At 38.2% G+C, this 27,460-nt stretch overlaps 1 protein-coding gene and 1 long non-coding RNA gene across 2 annotated transcripts; one reads left to right on the forward strand and one right to left on the reverse strand.

Moving 5' to 3' along the window:
• Positions 1-272: 272 nt before the first annotated feature.
• soat1 (sterol O-acyltransferase 1) lies at positions 273-17,341 on the reverse strand. Its single transcript, XM_022205604.2, has 16 exons — positions 17,191-17,341; positions 16,673-16,828; positions 14,219-14,277; positions 12,397-12,545; positions 10,169-10,228; positions 9,194-9,301; positions 8,003-8,282; positions 7,814-7,892; positions 7,341-7,425; positions 5,680-5,725; positions 5,460-5,589; positions 5,270-5,367; positions 4,249-4,347; positions 3,917-4,052; positions 3,487-3,632; positions 273-2,143 (listed from the first exon to the last, which is right to left on the reverse strand). Exons 2-16 carry the CDS (start codon positions 16,824-16,826, stop codon positions 2,078-2,080), a joined length of 1,695 nt encoding a protein of 564 aa, XP_022061296.1. The 5' UTR covers positions 16,827-16,828; positions 17,191-17,341; the 3' UTR covers positions 273-2,077.
• Positions 17,342-22,117: 4,776 nt separating this feature from the next.
• LOC127533636 (uncharacterized) lies at positions 22,118-26,074 on the forward strand. Its single transcript, XR_007941403.1, has 5 exons — positions 22,118-22,167; positions 22,244-22,288; positions 22,616-22,723; positions 24,616-24,669; positions 25,874-26,074. It is a non-coding gene; the product is annotated as an uncharacterized LOC127533636 (long non-coding RNA).
• Positions 26,075-27,460: the final 1,386 nt, after the last annotated feature.

Consider the following 27,460-nt stretch of genomic DNA (forward strand, 5'->3'; position numbering starts at 1 on the left):
ACACTAATTCATAAAAATGTCACCGAATACAATAATGCAGTCTATGTCAGAAAAAAAAATAATAAACAGAAATAAATGAGCCAAGCTTTCATCTGAATATACAATATAATGACTGTAATAAATATATTCTTATTTAAAAACATCCAAAAGGCAAACTTCAGTCAAATGTGGAGTTTACGAGTTTAAATTTCCAACATCTCTGCTATTATTTGTGCATATTGACAAATAATTTGAAATATATATTTTTGTGAATAAATCAAGGGAATCATCTGTTGGAGAACAAAATCAAAGGCTTTAATACAGCGCCACCATGTGGTCATCCAGTTTTATGACGTGTTGAGTTGCTGGTTTTTCTTTACATTGTGCATCATCATGGTCTCCCTGCACTGAAATATGTCAGAATTGGCAACGCTGACTGAGCATTAATTTCCTCAAAAATAACACAAACATTATTTCAAGAACACAAATTCAGCAAAAGCACATCAAACACCTTATTCCATTAGTGTGACCTGGAAAATACTGTTGTGAATAGCGTGTATTTTTGTCATTTGAACAACAATAAACTCTCTTTTAATGCATCAACTTGTAACAAAGTGATGGGAATACATTTTTCTTTGTCCTTGATAGTTCTTCAAATCTGATGTTCTGGGATTCTATCAAGAATTTGAAAATTGCCAGTGATTGGTAAAAATGTCACCAAACACAATAACCCAGTCAGTGCCAGGAAAAAATAAGTGAGCCAAGCTCTCATCTGAATATAAACTTCATCTGACTATACTGTTATAAATACTGTCTTTATTTTATAAACATCTAAAGACAAATCAGGATCTAAACTTCAAATGTGGAGTTTAGGAGTTTAAATTTCCAATATTCTTGCTATTAGTTGTGCATATTGACAGATTATTTGAAATATGTTATTTTTTTGTGAATAAAATTAAAAGCTTAATACAGCGCCACCATGTGGTCATCCAGTTTTATGACATTCTGAGTTGCTGGTTTTCACTTTATATTGTTTATCTCATCAGTCACAAACATCATCATGGTCTCCCTGCACTGAAATATGTCAGAATTGGCAACATTAACTGAGCATTCACTTCCTCAAAAATAACACAAATATGAATTCAGGACCACAAAAGAACATTAAACACAGACTTCCATTAGTGTGACATCAAAATTACTGTTGTTTAAACTTTCACGATTTAAATACACTTTGATTTATTGTACTGAGTATCTGACCATGTGAACTGTAGCCCTTAGTGCTAATCAAGTATCATTGTCTCACAACATTCTAGCAGCCAGCTGCAGGTTTTACAGTAGTAGTTATTCAGACACACGACTCTCAGCGTCGGTTATAAACTAAATATGACATCTTTCTCCGTCTCTGCGATGCTCGACATACGTTCAAACCAGCCGAGTTGAATCTTTAAGAATACATCCAGCAGTCATCGAATAAATTAACTTCATACAACACATTCACCTTTCACACTCCCCTTATGTTCACCTCATAACTTTCAGATTATAATAATAATAATTAATGAGTGCATTGCTTCTTAACTTGTGGCTCAATACATGCAAAAAAGTTCAGATTAAAGTCCTAATACAGAAACCACTGCTCCTCAGATTTATACACAACACCAAACAGTGGTCGGTTTCTCAAAAAGAATCTTATTGGCAGTGGAGATGAGCAGGATTGTCCTTCGTTAAATATGAACCGCTACTGCATACGTGAACAGTGTTTGTCTTGTGTCATGTTTGCACTCAGCTGCCTCGGTGTCACAGTCGATCCAGGCAAAGGGGAACAGCGGAAAAATAAATAATGGCACATAAAAAATAGGAGTTCACCAGTGTTTACATGTGAACTAATCATTGTGTTGAGGGGTTTGCCTTTGAAAACTTAAAAGGTATTTAAGGCATCGCTGTGGTTCGCTGTGGGTTTTTTTTGGCATTTCGGCAGATACTCGTCCACACATCCGTACACTTAGTGCAAGAAAATAAAACAAACAGAAGTTATGACATTGACAGAAAGGCTGGTCTACGTTCTACTGATCCTCCCAGTAGGTCCAGTTCAGTGTGATGGTCAGTTTCCCATCAGGCCTCTCTGGCAGCTCCAGGACCGAGGCTTCAGCAGCTCCAAGAAGGAAGGCTGGAACAGAAACGCCACCGTGAGTTCTGAGCAATAAATTTAATAAGAAGAATAAGATTATTTAAAAAGTGCTTTCAGTCAAAGCGCTGTGCATAGAGATAAAAACAATAAAAGCAGATTAAACAGTAAAAACACAACAATAAAAAGGACATCAGTAAAACAAACCATTTGAGATTCATATGGAAAAGTAAACAAGTGGGTCTTCAGCTTAGTTTAAAACCTCGTGTCGTCCTGCAGGTCAAAAATGATCCGTTAAAAAGTTTGAAAATGTGGGGAAAAAAAAAAAAAGATTTTCACAGTGAAACTTCTGATGTCCACATTTAACAGTTTTGGGAAATTTTCAACATTTTTTGGTGGTAAAAAAGAAGTGTTAAAAATTTTAGAAGTTTTACTGATATGTATGTAATCACTTTAGATATTTGTAGGATTTTTTTTGGAAGATTTTATTCATTTTTAAAAATATTTATACAAATGTTCTTGCCAAATTTCGGATTTCTTTTAAATAAAACTTTTAAGGGAAACTTTTAAGGAGTTTGTGGAATTTTCTTCCTGAAGATTTTGCAAATTTTCTGAAATTTTGGGTAATTTTTGGACAAGGAAACAATATGTTTTGGTGCCCGTAAATGAAGACAACAGGAGGGTTAATATGGAACGTCCACACCACGTTTTATCAGAGTACACCAAGATTCTTAACTTTGTCTTTACAATGAATAACAGTCACCCAAAGACAGAGTAAAATGATCAAACAGAGGATTAACTCTTTCAGATCCCATCACCATCATTTCTGTCCTAGCAGAATTCAGAAGCAGGAAATTAGTTGATAACCAGCTCCTAACAGCTGAGAGACAGGTCTGAAGTTTATCAGTGTCAGACCAAGGACATGTAGAACTGTAGATAAAATAACAATGAAAAGAGATCCCAAAAGAACGCAAAATTTGACCCAAAGGTGTCACACAGAGACGAAAAAACAGAGGACCCAGTACAGGGCCCTGCGGTACCCCATGCCTAACAGGACAGGACTCAGAGAACATGAAGAAAACACTGAAATCTCTGACAGGTAAGAAATCCACCACTGGAGCACCTGGCCTGAGATACCAAAATAATTCTCAAGTCTGTCCCGTAAGATACAACGATGCACCGCATCAAAAGCAGAATTGAGATCAAATAACAACACAACAGATGATGCCTTTGAGGCAACAGCTAGTAGCAAATCATTCACCACATTAATCATTAATTTTAGTGGAGTGATTCGTCCTAAAAGCTGACTCAAGAGGCTCAGAAAGATTATTTAATAAGATTATTTATTGACAGATGCTTCAAAGAAGGAAACGTGAGTCCACTACCTCTTTGAGGGGGCAGTAGCGCTGAGCGTACCACTCTTGAGAGTACAGACAGATGATGACCCCCTGACCCAGGAACAGAGACGTCCACATGATGATGTTCCAGATGGGACCTTTCCTTTGGTCATGCAGAACGAAGTTGAACATCACTGAGAGGATGAGGAGAGAAGATGAGAGTGAAAGCACAAGGAAAAAATACATTTACATTTCCTCAACAGACTTCATGACTGTGGGAGTTTTATTTCTGGAGATGTTAAACCCTTCAAAAGGCTTCCCAGCTGAGACGGTCTAATATTGTCTCTCAACATATAAAATTCTCAAAAAGCAGCCAAATTATTTTACAGAACTGAGTGTTGTGTCCCAAACAACAGATATGGCGTACTGCTTTCTGAAATGTTTGTTTTTATGGCACTGTGACGGTCTTTTCTCTTACTTCCAAAACACATGAAGAGGCAGAAGAGCACAGGGTAGAAGAAGCCGAAGCAAACGGCGAGAATGTACTCGTGGACCACGGCGGACACGGTGAACACAAACAGCATGGCGGCCGGTCGGAAACGCTTCTGAGAGACCTGTAAGGACGAGAGGGAACGGAATAAGTTGGATTAATGTGATCCATGCATTTTTAAATTCAATTCTCAGTGTGGCAGATTGTATTTGGAGCCTGTTGTTTCTTATAATGAAGGGGATTTTGAAAACGGTAACATGTTGATAGCAGACAAGAGGAAAATGCTTCTTTAAGACATTTTAACATGGCTTGTAACTCACCCACAGAAAGTCCCGGTACACGTAGAAATACAGCCAGTCATGGACCACCACATTCCACGTGCGATAGTAGTTGGCAAAAGAGGTTGAATTCCACCAGTCCTGTGAACAGTAAACCACATTAATTAACCCTCCTGTTGTCTTCATACACGGGCACCAAAAAAATATTATTTCCTTGTCTGAAAAAAAAAAAAAAATCCAAAAATCCAACAAAACCCCCCTCCCCAAATTTCTGGAAATTTGCAAAATCTTTATTAAGAAAATTCCAATAATTTCTTCAAAATTTCTCTTAAATGTTTTATTTTAAAAATTTCCCCAAATTATGGCAAGAAAATTCTAGTAAATATTTTCAAAAAATTAGTAAAAATCTTCCAAAAAAAATCATAATAATATCTAAAGTGGTTACGTATGTCAGTAAAACTTCTAATATTTTCTTTAACCCTCCCGTAGTCTTAATTTACGGGCACTAAAAAATATTGTTTCCTTGTCTGAAAAAAATCCAAAAACTCAGCAAAACAAATACTCCAAATTTCTGAAAAATTTGCAAAACCTTCAGGAAGAAAATTACAATAATTCCTGAAAAGTTTCCCTGAAAAGTTATATTTTAAAAAAAAAAAATTCCCTTAAGTTTGGCAAGAAAATTCATGTAAATATTTTTTTTAAAAATTGTAAAACTCTTCCAAAAAATCCTAAAAATATCTAAAGTGATTATATATATATACACACACACACACACACACATCAGTAATACTTCTAATATTTTCTTTAAGAACATTCACAAAAAATGTTTTTGTGAATTTTCTGAAGTATTTTTTTTATTTCCCCACCAAAAAATGTTCAAAGATTTCCCAAAAATGTTGAAAATGTGGACATCAGAAGTTTCACTGTGAAAATGTAGTTTTTTTTTCACATTTTCAAACTTTAAAACGGATCGATTTGACCCGCAGGACGATATGAGGGTTCATTAAGTTAAATATGAACATAGGAAGTGAAGTGTAGATTCCACAGTGAGTGGAAGCAGCACCTTGTAGAACATCCGGTCAGCAAAGCGAAGCATCTCAGCGAAAGCGTTGAGCCAACAGTGGAGGAAGGCGAAGAATGCCAGGAAGAGAACCAACACTCCTGCAAAAAGGAAACAGAAACACTATCAGTAATCCTCAACCAAGAAGGCCAGAAGTATGTGAAAGTGTGCATAAATGTGTGGCTCATCGTACCAGGCAGGATGGAGTTGAAGACACAGAGGACCATGGCTCTCAGATCAAACAGCTGCAGACTGATGCTGTGGAACTGAGGGATGCAGAGCCGCACGAACACGTAGTAGGCGTAAAACAGACAGCCGAGAACCTGAGGAGGGAGAGAGGATGGATGTAACAGAAAAATACTTTCAGATTGTGATCTTTACAAGAAGCCAGGATATAAAATGTTCACCAGTACCTGAAGCAGCTTTGTGGCCACGTAGCCCCATCGGATCACAGGGTTCCTGCATTGAGTAAGAAACAAGCCACTGTTTTTATACAACACATTTAATTAGAACAAAAACATACGCAGCAAAGTCCTTTCAAGTAAAAAAGATCATGTTTAGTGTTACGAATTCACCGAATAAGTTTATATATTGGGGTTAAGACCGGGCAGTGTTATTTATGGTGTGATTTTTTTTTCTGAGTAAATGACATATTCGGGAAAAAAGCCAACAAAAATATCTAAAATACTTCTTTACCTGACTAAAATACATATTAAGGCTGAGAACCAATAGTGTGATTATGGAGGATAAGATACAACATGACGAGACAAGACGAAACGACAAGAGACGACAAGACACGACAAGAGACGAGACGACATGACAAGAGATGACAAGACGACATGAGATGACAAGACAAGAGACGACATTACAAGAGACGACAAGACACGACACGAGACGACACGACAAGACAAGACACGAGACGACAAGACAAGACAAGACACGAGACGACAAGACAAGAGACGACAAGACAAGATGACACAAGACGACAAGACAAGAGACGACAAGACAAGATGACACGAGACGACAAGACAAGAGACGACAAGACAAGAGACGACAAGACAAGAGACGACAAGACACGAGACGACAAGACATGACACAAGAGACGACAAGACATGACACAAGAGACGACAAGACATGACACAAGAGACGACAAGACATGACACAAGAGACGACATGCCAAGAGACGAGACGACATGACAAGAGATGAGACGAGACGACATGACAAGAGATGGCAAGACAAGAGATGACAAGACAAGAGATGACAAGACGACACGAGATGACAAGACTAGAGACAACACGAGACGACATGACACGAGATGACATGACAAGACACGACAAGACGATACGACACGACAAGACAAGACGACACGAGACAAGACAAGACGACACGAGACAAGACAAGACGACACGAGACAAGACAAGACGACACGAGACGACACGAGACGACACGAGACAAGCTAGCATAATTGTCATTTGCTACTACTAATCTACAAGAAAGTTCTGATAAAATTTACGGGTTCTTAAATATATTGTTTTTAAACTTTATTTATGTCGACATGCAGACGAAACATGAAAACAATAACATGAGTGAGGAACAGGATAAAGACATTAAAAAGGAAGATTTGTTTGCAAAAAGAAATGCAATACAAGTTTGAGCACTTAAATCAGCACCAAAGCTCTGATGACCGGAGAGGCAGATCTGAAAAACATACAGCTATTTTAGATGCGTTTGCTGGCGTTGCATCAAGTTCCAAACAGCTTTTTTCAGCTTTAATAATGCTGTTTTTAAACTTTCAATGCAGATGCACTCCCCTAAAATAAAAATCATCTCAATCACTCTAATATATTTCTTTAACCATTTGATGCACAACATGTGCCAAAAGTGACCGGTATTAAATGGAAAATGGGTGTCTCTTGACCTATACTGTGCATCAAAGGGCTAAAAACAGATGTATTGTTGGAAGGTGCTGTATGTTTTCCATCACACAATGTCAGTTTTATTCAAATATTGTGCAGCTGCAGTAAAGAGCAAATCATAGATAACACCAGACAAACAACAAGAGGCTCTGTTTACCTGGGATATTTGTCTCTGTAGATTAGTGTGGGTGCAAACAGGAAGTAAAGGTACTGAGAAACCTGAGGAACCACTGGTCCAGGGCCTGTAGATGACAGAAAGAAAAGGGAACACATTCGACATGAGAAAGAAAAAAAACTTTATACACTGGCAGGTAGGAATTGTCTGACGTTCCTGAGCACATAACTTGTCGCCATGCTTGGCTGTAATCTAAATGTGGCATTCCACCCAACCCAGTATGGTCCAAGAGAATCCTCAGAATGGATGCTGGTGATGCTCACATGAATGTGCTGCTTTGTCGCTTCACTTCTCCTGAATTCAGTAAACCTCATTCTCAACCTAAGCCATGAGTCTCCAGAGTGTCCCCGTGCCTGCCTCCTCAATCCTCTCAGAATTTCACGAACTGAATCGTAAATAATGTACATGAAAAAATAAGAGAAAAAAGTCACGTTGTAGTTGGAAACGTTACTCACTGGTCTTGTCTTTGGCCCAGGTCTGGACTCTTGGCACATTTTCCCGGACAAAGGAGTGAGCTTTCATCATCAGACGGACCTAAAATTTCACAAAGAATCTTTTACTTGGAGCACATTTCAAAAGACAATTAGTCCACATGTGAAAAGATTTACAGCTTAGTTCAGCCCTGTCAGACTGTGTTGATCCACCTGTTCCAGAATGATGATGAAGCAGGATGCAGGCGGCACACTGTTGGTCACCGCCACGTATGTGGGCAGGAATCCCAGACCCAGAGCCTGGTAGAGGAGGAACACGGAGCCAAACAGCAGACTGTACATCCTGGTGTGGCTGTGAGACTGACTCTGAGCCCACAGGTGGAACAGGCTGTAGGGAACCAGCAGCGCAGACAGGAACATGCAGACCCACGTGCACACCACCAGAGGAAACTGTCCGAACGCGTAGACCAGCAGGTCGAAGTCCAAGACCAGTCTGAGGCAAAGGGAGGGTAAAGAAGAGATGCAAAACCTGAAGGACTGACGGTCTCCACGCACATCCCATCAGCAGAGATAACAGAAACAAAAGAGGTGGGAGAAGAATCTAACTGGAAGATCAGATCCTTCCTGACCCAACAGGCCACACAACTTCTGGTTCAGGCTCTTGTGATGTCACGCATTGACTACTGCAACTCTCTTCTGGCAGGTCTCCCTGCATGTACACTCAAACCTCTGCAGATGATCCAGAATGCAGCAGCACGTCTGGTCTTCAACCAGCCCAAAAGAGCTCATGTCACTCCCCTGTTCATCTCCCTTCACTGGCTTCCAGTTGCAGCCAGAATCAAATTCAAAACTCTCCTCCTGGCTTACAAAACATTTACAAGAACGACCCCAGCCTTCCTGGATTCCCTGATCCAGGTCTACTCCCCTTCACGCCCACTTCGCTCTGCATGTGAGAGACGCCTGGTGCTTCCAGCCCAGCACGGCTCCATTTCTCTAGCCAGACTCTTTTCCTCTGTTGTTTCCAAATGGTGGAACAATCTACCAAACTCTGTGAGTTCTGCTGAGTCCCTTTCTACTTTTAAGAGACAATTGAAGACTCAGTTGTTCAGAGAACACCTAGGCACTTAATCTGACTCCACCTTAGGGGTAGAATAAGTCAGGTGGTCCAAAACCCAGCACTTATTTAGCGCTGACAAAGTATTAAAAAAAAGGGGGGGGGGGGGGGGTGTTGGCAATTCTTCTGCAACTTGATGGCAACACCTTTGACCAATGGCACTTGAAGCACTTTCTGTACTTACTACAGGTTTTTCCTTATGTCTGAATTCTTGCTTGTGTTGTACGTCGCTTTGGACAAAAGCGTCTGCTAAATGAAACTGTAGAATTGTAGAAGTCGTTTCATATTACCTGCCTTCATCAATGAAATCTACCACCAGAGTGCTGAGGATGAAGAGGATGAGCAGAGCGATGAACATGTGGTAGATAGTCCTGATGTGGTTCACCTCAAACAGCTCACTGTGGAAAAACACACGACGTTACTTTAACCCTCGTGTCGTCCTGCGGATCAAACTGACCCGTTTTAAAGTCTGAAAATGTGGGACAAAAAATATACATTTTTTACAGTGAAACTTCTGATGTCCACATTTTCATGAATTTTCTGAACATTTTTTGGTGGAAAAAAAAAGAAATTTTAAAGAAATTCTTGCAATTATTAATGTTTTTGGTGTTTACTTCCTTGATGTGCATTGGAAAAAACACAAAAAAGAAGCAGAAAACAAAGCCAAAATTGACATAATTTTACAGAAAACTAAAAAGAAAATGGGCTGGAGAAAGTTGTTGGCACCGTTTTAAAACTTAGAGGTAAATCATTTTATTTCAAGCATGTGATGCCGGTTTAACCCTCATGTTGTCCTGCGGGTCAAAACTGACCTGTTTTGAAGTTTGAAAATGTGAGAAAAATAAAAATAATCACAGTGAAACTTCTGATGTTCACATTTCCTACATTTTTGGGAACTCTTTGAACATTCTTTGGTGAAAAAAAGAAATGTTACAAATGTTTCTTCAGAACATTCACATAAAAAGAAAATTTTTTACTCATTTTGAAAATATTTACAAGAATTTTCTTGCCAAATTTGGGGGATTTTCATTAAATAAAACCTTTAAGGAATAATTGGAATTTTCTTCCTGAAGGTTTAGTAAATTTTCAGAAATGTTTCCTGAATTTTGGGATTTTTTTCAGACAAAGGAAACAATATCTTTTGGTGTCCGTAAATAAGGACAACAGGAGGATTAAACAACCTTCAAGAGAACAGAGGATTAGAAGAGACTCCGGCCTTTTGTAAACAATATTTATATGAGCGCAACGTCAAAATGTCAACTTACTCGAGGAGCGACCTGCGACTTACGAAGAGCTTTCCCTGGCCGTGAGGAGGATGAAAATGCCTACAGAAGAACAACATGACAGCACATGAGTTATTATTGTAGGACGGAGAGCTGAAGTAAGACTCAAAGAGCTTCAGTAGAAGCCGAGCGAACGTGTGCTTTTGGTTCTTCAAGACGTTCTATTTTCTCTTCTTCTGACTGGTGGATTTTATAACCAGTTAGAACTGAAGGAGCCTCCTGGATGAAGGCTTGTTAAGCCGCATTTCGTAATAACGGTGCATTTTGTAATAAACGTCCAAAATGTAATAACTTTGTCGTTTCATTTCGTAATAAAGCCACATTTCGTAATAAACTGCCGCATTTTGTAATAAACTGACTCAACGCATTTTGTAAAAATTTTTGCCGCATTACGTCATAAGTTATTACATTTTGAAAAAATTATTACAAAATGCACTTGCAATCTTTTGATTTTCTGGAAAAAGTAATAACATGGTGCATTATGTAATAAGGTATTATTATTGTACGTTAAACAATAAATTAATAGATGAGTGACCTTTATTGATTTGTATGTATGTTTTCTTGTAGTTATTTGGCCTAATAAAGCTGTTTATGGCAGAATACTCCAAAGATAATATATTTTCCTTAATATTTTTTCTAAGTCACTGATTTGCTATTTCTTTCAAAAATATGTAGCCTATAGTTTAATGTTTTATAATATTTTCTTTAACTATTTACTTTAATATTTCAGATGTTTTTCTGATGTAGCCTTCTATTTTTACTTCTTGGTACTAATTATTATTATTTTTACTTGAGTACATTCAAAATATTTATAAATATCTGATTTTTCAACCCACCTTTGTGCACAGTCAATGCACTACTTGTATACTGAACAGAATTAAAGCGCAGCAGTCTACGCACAGCTGAAACCAAAGCCTGGGATGGCAAACAAATCTCACTGCACAACAGCGCTTAAGTTCAGTTAACTCATGCTTTTGGTGCCTTTTACGTGATAAGTTTTAGCATTATGGATCGAAAAGAACTTTTGTTTGTAGCGCCTGTAAACGCACTGCTCTAAGACGCCCCTCCCCCCCCCCCTCTCTCTCTCTCTCTCTCTCTCCCTCTCCCTCTCCCTCTCCCTCTCTCCCCCTCCCAAAATGTAATAACTTATTACGTAATGCGGCAAAAATTTTTACAAAATGCGTTGTGTCAGTTTATTACAAAATGCGGCAGTTTATTACGAAATGTGGCTTTATTACGAAATGAAACGACAAAGTTATTACATTTTGGACGTTTATTACAAAATGCACCGTTACTACGAAATGCGGCTTAACAAGGCTTTTAAAAGCGTAAAAACTACAGAGAAGACATTAACTGCAGATTGTAAATTTGTAAAACCATAAATTTTAAATAATTTCTGGACCATGACGAGCTGTTTTGATCTTCAAGTAAAATACTAGATTGTTCAGTTCCAGATACTTTTTAATATATATATATATATATATACATACATACATACACACACATACATATACACACACACACACACACACACACAGTATATAAAACAGTTTTATATGTACCGGGCTTTGCAAAAGTCCTGTTACACGGTTTCATGATCTTTAGAGACGTTTACATGTCGAAGTGAAAAATTCCATTAAACAAACTGAAAGTTCTCCCTTATAGGCAGGTGTCATTAACACAAATTTGTTCTCTGGTGAAGTTGTATCAAGATGGAAGTCAAAAGAGTTGAGATATCTGCTCTCCTTCATGCTGGCCACAAGTCTGACAGAGCCAAGCAGCTGAACATCAACCGGATGACCGTCCACAGAGTCATGGAGAGGCTCAAGAATGGTGAAGACCTGAAAGATCGTCACCATTCTTTAGCCTCTCTGCAACTCTGTGGACGGTCATCTGGCTGATGTTCAGCACAAAGGAGAGCAGATATCTCAACTCTTTTCACTTCCATCTTTATACAACTTCACCGGAGAAAAAAAATTGTATTAAGAACACCTGCCTATAAGGTAGAACTTTCAGTTTATTTAATGGAATTTTTCACTCCGACATGTAAACGTCTCTAAAGATCATGAAACCGAGTGTAACAGAACTTTTGCAAAGCCCGGTCTGTATATATTATAAGGGAAGGGTACAAACATCTGCTGAAAGTCCCACACTTTTGGGTTTTTTAGGACATATAATTTTATTTGGATGGAGACGTTGGACTGCAGTACCTGAGTTTACTCCTCTCCTTGTCTGACAGTGGGGGTGAGAAGACAGCAGGGACAGGCACAGGCTCCAGACTGGCTGATTCTTCAATAAGACTGTCCATGAAGTCATTGACCTGACCCTCAAACTGACGCATCAGGTCACTCTTCAGGTACTGGGCGACACAAAACCACATGGAAATAGTCACTTACAGTCTGCAGACGCACAAACACACCCGAAATGTTTTGCATGTGGCTCCAATTACGCAAATCTGGCGTTGAGATACAAATATCCTTCCATTCGGCTCACACTGACACGGCTTTCTCTTGTTTAAAAACCCGTGTAAACGAGGGGGAATTTATTGCACTTCATTGTAAATCCAAGCCAGAGTCCACAGCTCTGTCTGCATTTTAGCGCAACTTTAACTGTCATTTTTCAAAGGAGTTTTAAAACATACAGGAAGTCTGACACACTGGAGATCACTGGCAAGGAGATGTGAAACTGCTCAGCGTGTGATGATGATGCACTTATTTAACCCTTATGAAATCTGAATGCGTCTTTTGTGAAGCAAAGAGTTCACACATTATTAAAAGAGTCACAAGAAGTGATCGTACTAATATGCAGAGAGCATGAAACACTTAATCATTTCTGTATGAAACGTCTCTTTTCAGTTTCTGGTAATCGCATCACTCGCTAAGTTCACAGATTTTATTTTTTCCAGTCAGTTTGCTGTCACGACGGATCTGATGACTAAAATAAAGACAGAGCTCATTCAGGATTGAGAGAGGAAACAAAATATACCGCACTGTTAACTGCAGTTATGCGTTTATCTAGACCAGGGGTGTCAAACATGCGGCCCACGAGCCCAAACCGGCCCGCCAGAGGGTCCAATCCGGCCCGCGGTACGACTTTGTAAAGTGTAAAAATAACAGAGAAGACATTAACTGCAGATTGTACATTTGGAAAACTATAAATTTAAAATAATTTCCAGACCATGACAAGTTGTTTTGATCATAGAGTAAAATACTAGATTGCTCTTTAGTCATTTTGTGTCTCGTTTTTGTCATATTTTGTTTTGTGTTTGCTGTGGTTTGTCTTTTTTGTTCAAGTTATGGCTTGTTTCTCATTTTTTTGTCATTCTGTGTTTTGCTTTATTCATTGTCTTGTGTATCGTTTGTCATTTTGTTTCTCGGTTTTAGCATTTTTTTGTCTCATTTGTCCACTTTTTTTTTTTGTCGCTTTGCAACTTTGTCAAATTTTGTCACTTTTTTGTTTTCTTTCATGTTTGTCTCATTTTTTTGGCATTTTGTTTCTCGCTTTTGTCGTTTGCGTCTCATTTTTGTAATACTTTATCTTGTTTTTTGTCTTTTTTTACAGTAATATACTCTGTTGTTCAGTTCCAGATAGCTGTGACTAAATGTTGTGTTCCTTTGTAGACACTCTGATCTGGAAGTTGTCATGTGGAAATGATAAACTGAGGCAAAAAGTTGCTGAAATTAGATTCATTTTTTCTTCAAAAATTTCAGGCTGTTCATAATATTTTGTGAAAAGATCGTTCCTTAAATGTGAACATTTTCACAATGTACTTTTTTTGCACTGAAACAACAGGAAACATTTGGAGTTGTGGTGATTTATTGGTTATGATGCTGTGATTTTACTGATCACTGGAGATCAAATTAGGCTGAATGTGGAACCTGGACTAACATGAGTTTGACACCCCTGATCTAGACAGAAATACTGACTGACAGCAAGATAAACATCAGCTGGAGGAAAAGTCAGGAACACCCATCATTTTCTAAATATGTTTCCAGTGAGCCATTTCTTAACCCACATTGGTGACGTACTAACCTCTGCCTTCCTTTTTAGCTGCAGCTTTTTGCTGATCACATGCTCCACCTCAATTCGCCCTGAAATTGGAACGAGAACACACAAATGTGATGAAAAGAAGAGTCTGTGTGATTTGGACAAACCAAAATTAACAAGCCAGTGTCCAAAAACGTCGTCTAAACAGAACTTCAAAGTGGCAAACGTCAGCTAATGCCGTGTCAATTTTCTACAACACAATTCGAAAGCCTGTTTGTTTTGAAATGGAAATGTTCAACAGTGATTAAAACATTTGGCAGCTTGCTGTAGGTTTCAGTCACCATGTTGTGAAAGTGTAGCAGGTTTGGAAACGGCTGAATTGAAATTACATCGGTCTTTACGTTATTTAAATCACAGCTCAGCCAATACTGGATTTTTAGGGTTGATACAAACTTTAAGGGAGGAAAAAAAGTGTGATATCAACATACAGTATCATTCGAAAGCTTGCGGTCATCCAGACAATTCCATGTTCTCATTGAAAACTCACTTTTATCCATGTGCTAACATAACTGCATAAAGGTTTTCTAATCACCAATGAGCCTTTCAGCACCATTAGCTAACACAATGTAGCATTAGAACACAGGAGTGATGGTTGCTGGAAATGTTCCTCTGTACCCCTATGGAGATACAGAATTAAACATTTACAGCTAGAATAAACCAGCATCACATGCTTGAAATAAAATGATTTACCCACAGTTTTAAAACGGTGCCAACAACTTACTCAGGCCTATGTTTTTTTAGTCTTGTGTAAAATTATGTCAATTTTGGCGCTTTGTTCTTCTGCTTTTTTGTGTTTTTCCAATGCACATCAATCGAGAAATAAACACCAAAAACATTTGTAATTGCCCAAATTTCTGGGAGAAATGGTGTATTTTCTGGAAAAACTCCAGGGATGCCAATACGTTCATCCATTACTGTATAAGTTGGGCAGCAGCTAAAATATGAGCAAAAAAAACAAAACAAGATAAATAAATAAATACACAAAACCAGGCAGCAACTCATAACACAAACATCTTAAATAAAATAAACACAAATATACATGTTTTCAGTAGCATTTGGTTACTCTTAACGGTGGTAATATATTTATGTGTATGGAGGAGGAACATTTAACTGAGGAAAGAAGCTTCAAAGCTGTTACTGCAGAGATGAAATCCACAAGAAGACACGCCTTTAACGGTGTGTAGCAAGCACAATGTAAAGTCAACAGAACGGGCTGAAGGTTACTGGAGGTCAAGAGTCTCGACAGCTGTCTGATGATGAACGAGTTTTCTATGTTCAGAGGTCAGTCCTGCCAACAGTGACAAACAGAAGCAGCTCCACCCGTCAGTGACAGAGTCAGAGCTTTACGTTCTGCGAACAGCCTTCAGTGTTTTACCTCCACGTTTACAGAGAGCTGCTGTTGTTCCAGCGTTTCACAGTCGACCAGTTCATTCACACGTTCTGTCTGCTACTGGTGCATAATGGTGACCAGTTCAGTAGGAAGTACACTGTAAAAATCTAACCACAATATTTTTGAAAAATTCGCTGTTACTTTACAGATTTGCTCTGTTCTCTAAAATGACAAATAATGAAGCACAAAATTAATATTAATTTGAATGTTAGCTGTAAAAACAAACATCAGCCAGAACTGTGAATAACATTCATGTAATAAAATCTGGATTTTTATAAAGAGTAATTTGTGTTTTGACAATTCTGACACTATTTTTTTATTGTGTTCAAACTCGTAAAAAATATCTGTGATTTTCATATTATGGGGTTAAACATGGATTTTGGTTGATTTTTTTTATGTGAATGTTCTTCAAGAAAATATATGTAATCACTTCAGGTATTTTTAGGATTTTTTTGGAAGATTTTTATTTATTTTTTGAAAATATTTACAAGAATTTTCTTGCTAAAATTTGGGAGATTTTTTTTAAAATAAAACTTTTAAGGAATTATTGGAATTTGCTTTCTGAAGACTTAACAAATTTTCAGAAACTTGGCGAATTTTTCACTGATTTTTTGGATTTTTTCAGACAAGGAAGCAAAATCTTGTTGGTGCCCGTAAATGAGGACAACAGGAGGGTTAAATCAGCTAAACACACAATTATGTTTACAGATATTTGCCATTTTCTGCACCATTTTCAAAGTTTCTGAACCTAACAGCATTCCACCATTCCTGATGTATTTTTTGAGCACTCTTGCTTTCAGATTTTCACCCATTTTGCACAGATTTTTTTAAATTTTATTTTACAGCCTGAACCCTGTCATTGCTGCTGTGGTTAACCTCAGGTCAAAAAGGAACACGTCATGCAGTGACACATGGTTTCAGTGGTAACACACTCCAGGACACTTACTGTAAGCGAACAACATGCTGAGGAAGGCTTTAATAACTCACTAACTAAAAGGTCAGTGTCCTCTGTTAAACCCCTGCTGATGAGGAAGCTAAAGTTCTCCCACCGTTGCTGGTGATGTGAGTCTCCCGGTTCTCCAGCTGCTGCTTTCCCGGACTCAGCTGCCCGTTCAAAGGCTCGTCAGGGTCGGGGAAGGTGGGCATCTTGGGCACGGGTCTACAGCGGGAGCGGAGGACCCCGTTTTCCCCGTGACTCTCCATCCCTGACGACGGGAAACACACGAAGAAGAAGAGGTCAGGTTAGCATCACAGCTACTGTCAGGAATGCTAAAGATGCACAGAGACAGCAGTCAGAAGACAATCAGATCACTCTCACATGACACCCAGACAGACAGACATTTAACAGCTCAGTCAGATTAGACAGGAGTCAGTGTGGTTAACCAGGAGATATCCAGACAGCTAGTGAAGCTAATTATCCACCTGGTGTGACGCTAACAGGACTAGTTTGCTAGTAGCAGCTTGTTAAATTAGCCAACTTGTTGACGTTAGCTACGGAACAGGTTGATAGGAGCGGAAGGCGGACTGACACTGAAGTAAATGCTTTAATAAAATTAAAAATGCTTACTTTTTTCGACTGCCGGCTCCTCTCTTGTTCAGCCAACGTTTCCTCCGAGGTTTCAGGGTTTAAAATCAGAGGAACGACAGTCGGAGCCGCTGCTGCCGCTCACCTTCATTCTAAACACTGAGGAGGTGATGAGCTCGGCGGCCGACGCTGATTGGTCCAAAGTCTCTCCTCCTTTTGACGTCAAGGCGCCCCAATGAGACCACAGCTGTTGTCAGGTTCCACATCATCGCTGCTTTCATCATCAGTTTATTATTATTATTATTATTATTATTATGAATGATAATAATAATAATAATAATAATAAGATATAGATGCTACAGCATGACTGAGTTTTAATAATAATTCAATTGTTTGAGCATAATCCTCCTACCACATACTTCCATGTGCCTAAATATGTAACTTTTTGTGACATAGTTGACAGGTATCATAGTCGACATTTTTGCTGTTTTTAGGTCTAAAATCAGCATAGCAGCCTATAACCAAACAACACATGGCATTTTAGAGAAAGATTCTTCGAAAATATTATTAATACAGTTGAGTGACATTAAAATTTATCGACAAAGATTTTGTAGTAAAACTGCTGGCATGTGATAAATCCACACTTGACTCACACACTACTTTTCCTTCAGTCTTTTCTTCAGGAGGAAATGACATCATGTGGAGCAGGTCATGTGATCTGGAATGAACACACTTCCTTGAGAGGTGTTTTTGTAACGGGGAACTTAGTTGAAAGTAATTTCTCAGACACAGATACAATTTGTTGTTTTCCATATAAAATTTGATATATTGCCAAAAAAGAAATATCCACAATGATTTTCTCAACTTAATCAAAAGAACACAATCCAAACTATTTCTGAATCAGCTCATTTTATTATTGTTTAGCTCATTAGAAGGTGGTTGGTATTCAATTTGGATGGTTATTTAGTTGACATTTTAGTGATATCCAGTCTTTTTTTTTTTAAATAAATGATTGTTTTCATGGGCTGCTCAGTGGCGTAGTGGTTAGCACTTTCGCCTTGCAGCAAGAAGATCCCTGGTTCGAATCCCGGGGTGGGCCTGGGATCTTTCTGCATGGAGTTTGCATGTTCTCCCTGAGCATGCGTGGGTTTTCTCCGGGTACTCCGGCTTCCTCCCACAGTCCAAAAATATGCTGAGGTTAATTGAGTACTCTAAATTGCCCGTAGGTGTGAATGTGAGTGTGAGTGTTCGTCTGTGTATGTAGCCCTGCGACAGACTGGCGACCTGTCCTGGGTGTCCCCTGCCTTCGCCCGAGTCAGCTGGGATAGGCTCCAGCTCCCCCCGCGACCCTAATGAGGATAAAGCGGTGTATAGAGGATGGATGGATTGTTTTCATAAAACACAATTATAGAATTTGTAAAGATATGATCATAATGGGGGCTGCACAGTGGAGTAGTGGTTAGCACCTTTGCCTTGCAGCAAGAAGATCCTTGGTTCGAGTCCCGGCCTGGGCCTGGGATCTTTCTGCATGGAGTTTGCATGTTCTCCCTGTGAATGCGTGGGTTTTCTCCGGGTACTCCGGCTTCCTCCCACAGTCCAAAAACATGCTGAGGTTAATTGGTTACTCTAAATTGTCCGTAGGTGTGATTGTGTGTCTGTATATGTAGCCCTGTGACAGACTGGTGACTTGTCCAGGGTGTCCCCTGCCTTCACCCGAGTCAGCTGGGATAGACTCCAGCACCCCTAGTGAGGATAAAGCGGTGTATAGAGAATGGATGGATGGATGATCATAACGAATGTAAAAAATATTAGTTTTTTAAACTTTTAATAAAAATATATGCAGATATAGCCCATAGACTTCAAAAGCCCCTCAGTTATATATTGACCCCTGTATTGTGTTTGTCTAATATAAGATCAACTTTATTCATCTGGGAGGAAATAGTTTTGCCTGTGTACAATAAACACAGCTTAGTAAAGTATACACGATTACAGAGAGGTTAGTAATTAGACAGACATAAAAAAGAATACAAAGTGCAAATTTTAAAGTGTTTGAGTTGTTGAAAAATGTTAAAATTAAAACTAAAATTAAACTGCAACACAGCAGTAGAGAAGAATTAAAACTGCATCACAGTAAGAAGGATCAGCTCTCGATACAGTAGCATGATGTGAGAAGATCAGCCTGCTTAATGGAGAAGGGACAGGGGGGTGTACCTTGGGTAAACATGTATTTGCTGAAGTGTAAAGAGTATAAAGAACTTGTCTGATGAGATGCCTTGTGGTAAATAAAAGGTTCTGATTGGTTGGCAGTGAGACCGCACTGCAAAAACTCAAAATCTCACCAAGTCTATTTCTCTTATTTTTAGTCAAAATGTGTCATTCCACTAGCCTAGCCGCGGTAGACAACCCACGGCAACAAATTTAATTCTCTGCCAGGGTGGGTCTAGTTACCCTCCATCAGGCTCGAGGCTGGATGCTCCTAAAACTGGCCGGACCAATCACCATGAAGTGTAGAGTCAGAAGGCGGGCGTAACTAAGTGACGACAGAGGCGCCACGATTCTGACAGAAACAACCGGCGCACAATAAACAGTTAACAGTCATTTTTTCTTGCCAAATTTGGGGGATTAAAAAAAAAACTTTTAATGGAAACTTTTAAGGATTTATTGGAATTTTCTTCCTGAAGGTTTTGCAACTTTTCAGAAGTTTGGGGGATTTTTTTTTTGCAGATTTTTATTTTTTTCAGACAAGGAAACAATATTTAAATGAGGAGAACAGGAGGGTTAAAACATCTCAAATTATGAGATTACATGAAAGCAAAAATCTATTTTTGTGTGAAAAACTACTGTGTTTTAGCATGTCTGCCTTATTTTGAGACACCTAAACTTGACAATCCTGGTAAAATACTGCTTAAAATAAGCTTTCCCAGCTAATTATAAGATCTCAATATTCTAAATATCAAATCTTATTTCAAGAAATCTCACTGAGCCATTTGTCACTTGTTGTATTGGCAGATTTTTCACTTATTTCAAGGTAAAAGTTGCTTGAAATAAGATTTTTTTTTCTTGTTTTGAGAGGGGCATTTTTTCCAGTGTACAGCCCGGTTCCCAGTTGTTGACCAGTAGTTACAGGTAAAGTGCTGGGTTGTTGCAGTGGAAGTACTGGATAGTTAGACAGTAAAGAAAGACAAGGGTGATCTTAAGGGCTGGTTAACTTTAAAAGGTGAAAAAATAAAGATATTAAATAAATAAAGATGTTTTGTACGTCTGCATGTCTTGTCATTATTATGTGAAACACATACTCATCAATACGTTACAGTATTTCAGTTTATCATTGGTCTCCACACTCTGTAGGGGTCCATGGTGATTCTTAAGAGGAAGTGGCACGTCAAGGTTTGTACAGTAAAGCATATGTTCAGGAAAATTACACTGTTTTGATAAGTACATGGTTAAACACGGGAAACTACAGTGTAAGAATCCAGGACTTACACTGTAAGACACCAGCATTAACCCATAAGAAGTCCGCAAAATGTCATGCTACATTTATGAGAGGTACCTCCACAGTTTAGGAAACTACTCATTAAGACACGTCAAACTACACTGTAAGACAACAGCACTTGCACTGTCAGACACAAGTGGAAGTACTCCTCAGGTTCCGCGAAATAACATGTACATGTCCGACAGTTACCTTCAAAGTTGAGGAAACTACACTGTAAGAGACGGGCTCTGTAAGACACGGGCCGTATTACAAAGTGCTACCGTCTTTTTTGTTGTTGTTCGTTTAACCCAAATACATTCAGGGTTTGAATGCAAAGTACACATAAATAATCTAATAAGACTTTGTTTAAGATTCCAAGTAAAGGCTGTTAAATACATAGCATGAAGCTTTGTATAAGAGCCACACCCCCTGTCAAAGTTTTAGGACACTTTCTCATTCAAATAAAGTGGAACCTGTCCTACAACTTTTGACAGGGGTCAAATAAATAAATAAAGGAAAAAACAGAAAAGGTAAAAGCAAAGACAAAATTTTTCCTTTTTATTTATTTATTTATTTATTTCTCTTATATTTCCACATTTATTTATTTATCTTTATATTTCCACATTTATTTATTTATTTATTTATATTTTGATGTGGCACTCCTGTGACTCCATAGAATCATCCTATGAATTGTGAAAATGTAAAGCCGGGATAAATTAACTTAACTTTAGATAACAGGTTCAATGAACTTAATATATTGAGTCGAAAAGCTCGTCGTATCGACAGTGACACCATGCTTGCTTTCCTTTTGATTTTTTCTGAGTTTAAATTTTTGTTATCATAAAACAAACATCCACAAGTCAGTTTAATGTGTATTTAAAATAAAACATGTATGTAAAATGCACAGTAAGGTTCCAGCACGTCTGTTTTCTGGAGTTTGTGTTCTCTCACGCTGCATCCTGGGAAATCTGCTTATGTGCTAATTTGGTTTCTTACAAGCTTAATTTTATGAGTTGAGTGAACTCTCAGCTGTTTATTCAACTCATAATATTAAGTCAACATGTCTGATGTTATAAGAATGTGAGTTTACAGGATCTAAAGGTGGACTGAAAGTAAAAATTTGAAATTTCAAGTTCAGTTAGCTGGAAATTTACATGAATTAAAAAGAATGAATTGATTTGACTCAATGATTTTATGATGGTTTTGCAGTGCAGCGTGAATTCTTTTGAAAAAACACATAGATAATACAATGCACACTATAATTCTGATGATCAGGAACTTTGAAAGCCAAAGTGACGCTAAAAAGATAAATAAAGAAAGAATGTTGTTTTCTTTAGGGGGTTGAAGGTAATAAAGGCGCCAGTGGACTGCAGGCAGTGAAGGACTAAAGGTATGAATATTTAAGGCTTCATATTTTCAGTAATACATTAATCAGCAAGTATTACACACTCATGTTATGCATTTACATTTGAATTGAATGTGATTGTAACTTTATTGTGAAGGGTAAGAGAGGAGAGGAAGGACCAAGAGGAAAAGAAAGACCCTCTGTAAGTAAATGATCTCGCTAACAGTGTAAGTATGATTGATTATCTGTTATTTTAGGTGTTTTTTGTTGTGTTTCAGGGTGAGATGGGGATGACTGGACCACAGGGATACAGAGGACCTCCAGTGAGATGTTTTCAGTGACTCATTCTCTCCAAACATCCAGTTCTTTGCTCCTTCATTCATCAGCTCGACTTTTATTGTTGAAATATTGTCTGAACAAGTTAAATGCAGTCAATTTATCATTTCCTAAGCTTTGTGAGCACATTATGTGAGTCTTTCTCTGTTCACCAGGGTTAATTTTTGCAACACGTTAGCTTTTGTGTTTTCTGTCGCTTTTCTCTGTCCTCACAGAAAGCCTCCATGGTTTGATTGTGAATTGTAGTTCTTTTTTTTTTAACCTTATCATTTTGTTTTGTTTTCTTTTTTTATGAATTCATTTTGGTCCTGCAGGGTATCCAGGGTAAAATAGGACCATGGGGGGACGTTGGACCTCGAGGTCTTCCAGGTGATCCGGGGCCACGGGGACCAGTGGGCCCTCCTGGAGTTCCAGGTTACCCTGTAAGTTTATTTTCATGCTTTTATTGTCAAGAAGAATGTTTAGTTTTGTTGTTTTCTAGATGTGCTGGTCCGCTCAACAGAATCAGCTTTCTCGCTAAAAAGGTTTTCCAGGACGAGTGTTTTGTAGGATTAAAGATTTAGTCAAGTTAAAAGTGAATTACAGCAAATCAAAGCTATTGGAAAATAATACAAGCGTTTATAATGTTATTTAAGCGAGACAGCTGTACAGATTATTATTCACTGGTAAATGTGTGAATAATTTGCATTCCTGCACAATCTGTTCTGTTGTTTCGTGGTATTTTGAGATTTCGTGCACGAACTTTCTACACGGACAGAAGCTCAATGTTCTTGGTCACCACCTTTCTGCTAATCACCCCAACGGATCAGGAAGAAGGCAAAAAGTTAAAGCAAACAAAAGAAAAAAAATCGTGTTTTCTGCAGTTGCTCCAGACCTCTTCACTGCTCGATTGGTTTTCCTCAGTCCTGCCAACATTACCTTAAACGCTCCATGTTGCACAAGAAGTAAAGACACCATAACATTTTAACTGGTGCAGTTCCTGCTGTCCACGTAACGGTTATCTGATGCAGTCCATGACACCAGTGAGTCAGCACGCTGTTGCACTTATCTGAGCTTGTTGTTTGCCATCACACGTCAAATATCAGCCACGGATTAAAGTCGCACATTAAAATTTTAGGCTTTGAAAAGGTCAGACGTTTTTAACACGAGTTTCCTAAAAGTGCCGCATGTTGATCAACCTGATTTGGACATTATACGCCCTTTAAACATTCCTCTCATGACCACCAGAACAACAGACTAAGATCCAAAGAGCAAACAGAAACTTTCTTTGTTCTCAGTTTTGGAGTTTTACCATTTCTTTCTATGGTTTAGTCACCAGATGCAGTGAAGTCCAGATCTGGTGATCCACCATGAAGCTGCACTTCATCTAAAAAAATAGAAATGCTACATCAAGTCCAATTGATTTTCACAATCTGGATGTCCTCTTTGAAGGAGCTTCAGCATGTTTATTTCAACACCACGATAATTCCAAGCGCTTTACATAAAACATGACAAACATACAAATCAACATCAAGTTAGGTGGAGACAAAAACATAAAACAGGAAGTAAAAGTTTAAAATATTCGTGATTGAATTAAAGACAGAAGCAAACAGAAAAGTCTATGCTCTCCTTAATTTCTTTTTAAAGTGTGATTTGTGCTGCAGATTTCCACTTTTCTAAGAGTTTGTTACAGATATGTGTAGCGTAAAAAGATGGAAGCTGCCTCGTTGTGTTTCATTTTGACTGAAAACAAACCGGAGAGATCTGGATTTTTTCGAACACGGCAGCAGATCTGAAATGTGTGATGTATCTATAAATGCATTATATTCCTGCAAATCTTTATAGCTGTCCAAATAATAAGATATTATGGAGATAAATACATATATTATTACATATTATAGGCAATTTTATCGTTTTTACTCGTGTAAAGCTACTTAATTTAACAATAAAATCCCAAAAATACAAGTGTAATTACAATGATTAATTCTTAAAATAATGGAATAAAAAGTGTTGTTGTTAAATTAATTCAAACCATTACAGCATCTCTGACAGTTAGATTTGTTGACCATTTAACTGATCATAAATGTGAAATTTTCCAGCTTTTTTGTTGTGTTTACACAGATTATTCCCTGTACATCCGATGGTATTTAATGCCGTTTATAACTATTTTACAGCCAAAACATGACAACAACACACAGACTTTGCATGTAATATTTTGCAAAAACAGTGAAATAATCATTTCAACACGTAAAACAAAGAAAACCTGCTGTTCCAAGCTCACTAAGATGAGTGTGTTGTTAATATTTCCAGTTTTATTTACCCTCTTCACATTTAGGGTAAAGACGGAACTCAAGGACCAAATGGATCAGCTGGTGTTAAAGGAGAGAAGGTAAAACTTTCTAGCTGTTTGGCCTTTTATTCGTGTTTTCGTCTTATATTTGTGAATTACGCTTTTTTAACCTTTTGTGTTTCAGTCTTCCAGTTGTGCTTTAGTGTTTTAGCCTTTTAGTTCTTAGTATTACTCGTTTTATTTTAGTTCCTTTGTTTTTATTGAATTTTTCTATGCCCTACTGACTGATTAGTGTCTGATTTGTTTTAATTCTGATTGTTTATCTTTACTTCACCTCACTCTACACTCTTAATCTTTTAAATCTGTTGTTCTGTCTCTTTTATAATCTCTGTTTTATTATGCATTCTTCACTTTTGTTGTTGTTTTTAGCTTTTATTCTGGTCCTCATGGTCTCCTTTATGTAGCAGGGTTCTTGTATTGTCTGGGTTCCAATGGCATGGACTCTCTTAATTTCATTTATGTTTTGTCTGTCTTAAATGTTCTGTCTTTTAAACTGTCTTGTTCTTTGCTGTCTTTCTTGTGCTGTGATGCCTTTATGTTCCTGCCTGTGTCAAAGCACTTTGTAAACCTCAGTTTTTAAAAGGTGCTATACAAATAAAGTTTATTATTATTATTATTATTATTATTATGTTGAAACCAAAGACTGAAGAAGAACAATGATGCACAAAGCCCAAAACTGAGAGATGACAGGATCGGTTCTTGAGGTTTTTTACAGATAAAATCCCTGAGAAGTCTACATTCATGTTTTTTTAGACTGTAAGTGACGTGCTGCAGTTTTAAAATGCTCGGCCATGCTGTTTCACTCATGATGTGTCTTCCAGTATATAAACAAACAACATATGAACAAGATAGAGGATCTTATCCTTAATTAAAAGCCTAAATTCACCAGGTAATTTGTGAGAGTAGAAGCACATAATTTTTAATATAGTCAGGTAAATGTGGATTTTATGCAACATTGTGGAGTCCGTGAGGAAGCTGCTCAGCATCATGGAGGTGCACCGCAGATCAACGGGCTTTTTCTGTTTCATGTGCAAGACTATCTGACTTTTCTGTGTCTTCTGCAGTTTGTATCAGGCGCAATAGTCTCACTATCAATGTCATCATTGTCAAGTGCACTATTTCTGTGCAATAGATCTGTTTACTTCCAGTTCACTTTGTGTTTATCTGTCTGTTTCTTGTTATTTAGTTTACACTTTACAGTTTGTACTTATTTAATCTGTGACGACCCTCCCTTGGACACCAGGTGCGTCTGTTCAGGAGCTGAAGGTCGTAGGCTGATTGAGCCACACCTGGGATCAAGTGGCTCAGACTGCATGAAACCTTCCTCACATCCAGCATTGGTCTGTCTCTGACAGGAGCTGCTTCCTTCCGGAGCTCCAGCAGCCTGGTTCTGTTTGGTTGGAGGTCTTTAGTGTGTTGACTTGGTTTGTCGTACAATAAAATCTTTTTTAGTCGCTACCCTGTTGTTGTCTCTCTGTTTTGTTGCAGCTTCAGAGCCAAGTTGTAACTGATATTATTTACTTTTTAGATACAATTCCTTTGCATCCACTTCGACATTTTACACACTCCGTTGTGGATACAATGTCTTTGCAAATTATGTCTACTGTCTCAATTCTAGGTTCCACATCAGTGAAAAATCTACTCAGTCTAAAATAATAGTAGCAGCAGTCTCACCAAGGAAAAACAGTGAAGAGTCTTGGAGCAATCTTCAGATTCGAAAATAAAGTATTTATTCCATGCAGCACAGGTCAAAACACTCAGAGATACCCCAGGGGAAATCTGACTGTGCCCTCAGATGCCCTGTCTTTTATACTTTTTGACTCTGGGGTTTCCACGCCCCAGATCCATCCTAATTTTTATTGTGAACATCACACTTTCCGGACAGCATTATATTATTTATTCTGTTTTTTTTTATAGTGTCTGAACTCCTGGTGGCAGATCCACCAGGAGGTGTGCCAATTCCCTCTTGCTGTCTCACTGCCAACCAATCAGAACCTTTTATTTACCACAAGGCATCTCATCAGACAAGTTCTTTATACCCTTGACACTTCAGCAAATACATGTTTACCCAAGGTACACCCCCTGTCCCTTCTCCATTAAGCAGGCTGATCTTCTCACATCATGCTACTGTATCTAGAGCTGATCCTTCTTACTGTGATGCAGTTTTAATTCTTCTCTACTGCTGTGTTGCAGTTTTAGTTTTAATTTCAGCATTTTTCAACAATTCCCCCCTTTGGTCCTAAAAGGACCACACAAGTTGAAGTACCTTGGGCATGAACAACATCTCAAAAAGCATAAACACACAATAAGTAATGTGAGTATATAATGTGATATATATAGATATACGTATGGTAACCTCCCTATGTCCTAACAATAAGGATCACCGCCCTGGCCACAAAGGTAGCCACCTGTCAAGTCCTCAGGACAAACCCACCCAGAGGACTCGGTGATCATCCTTGTCCGGCTCCTAACTGTCTCCATGACATGGCAGGGTAAACCTCCCTCCCCCACATAATCTGACATTTCAGGGATTGTAAAACTGTGACATCTTACTTCAACAAAAGTAAAACAATACTGATAATGAACTGTATGATGGTTAAATGAGTGTGCAATACAAGAAATGAGTCAAAAGTAATCAAACAAAATGGTAGTGAAATGATGATGCAACACAAATAATGACCTGAAAGCACACCCATGCTATCATGTAGGATCATGAGTACCCTCTCAAATCACCACTCACGTCGCTATTGAATGTTTTTTTTTTTTTGTGCTAGTGTGTGTAAGCCTGTGCATCCTTTTATCTAATCTGGTCTATGCACCTTTTGTTCGC

This window comes from Acanthochromis polyacanthus, chromosome 4 (genome assembly GCF_021347895.1).
Source record: "Acanthochromis polyacanthus isolate Apoly-LR-REF ecotype Palm Island chromosome 4, KAUST_Apoly_ChrSc, whole genome shotgun sequence".
Lineage (NCBI taxonomy): Eukaryota > Metazoa > Chordata > Actinopteri > Pomacentridae > Acanthochromis > Acanthochromis polyacanthus.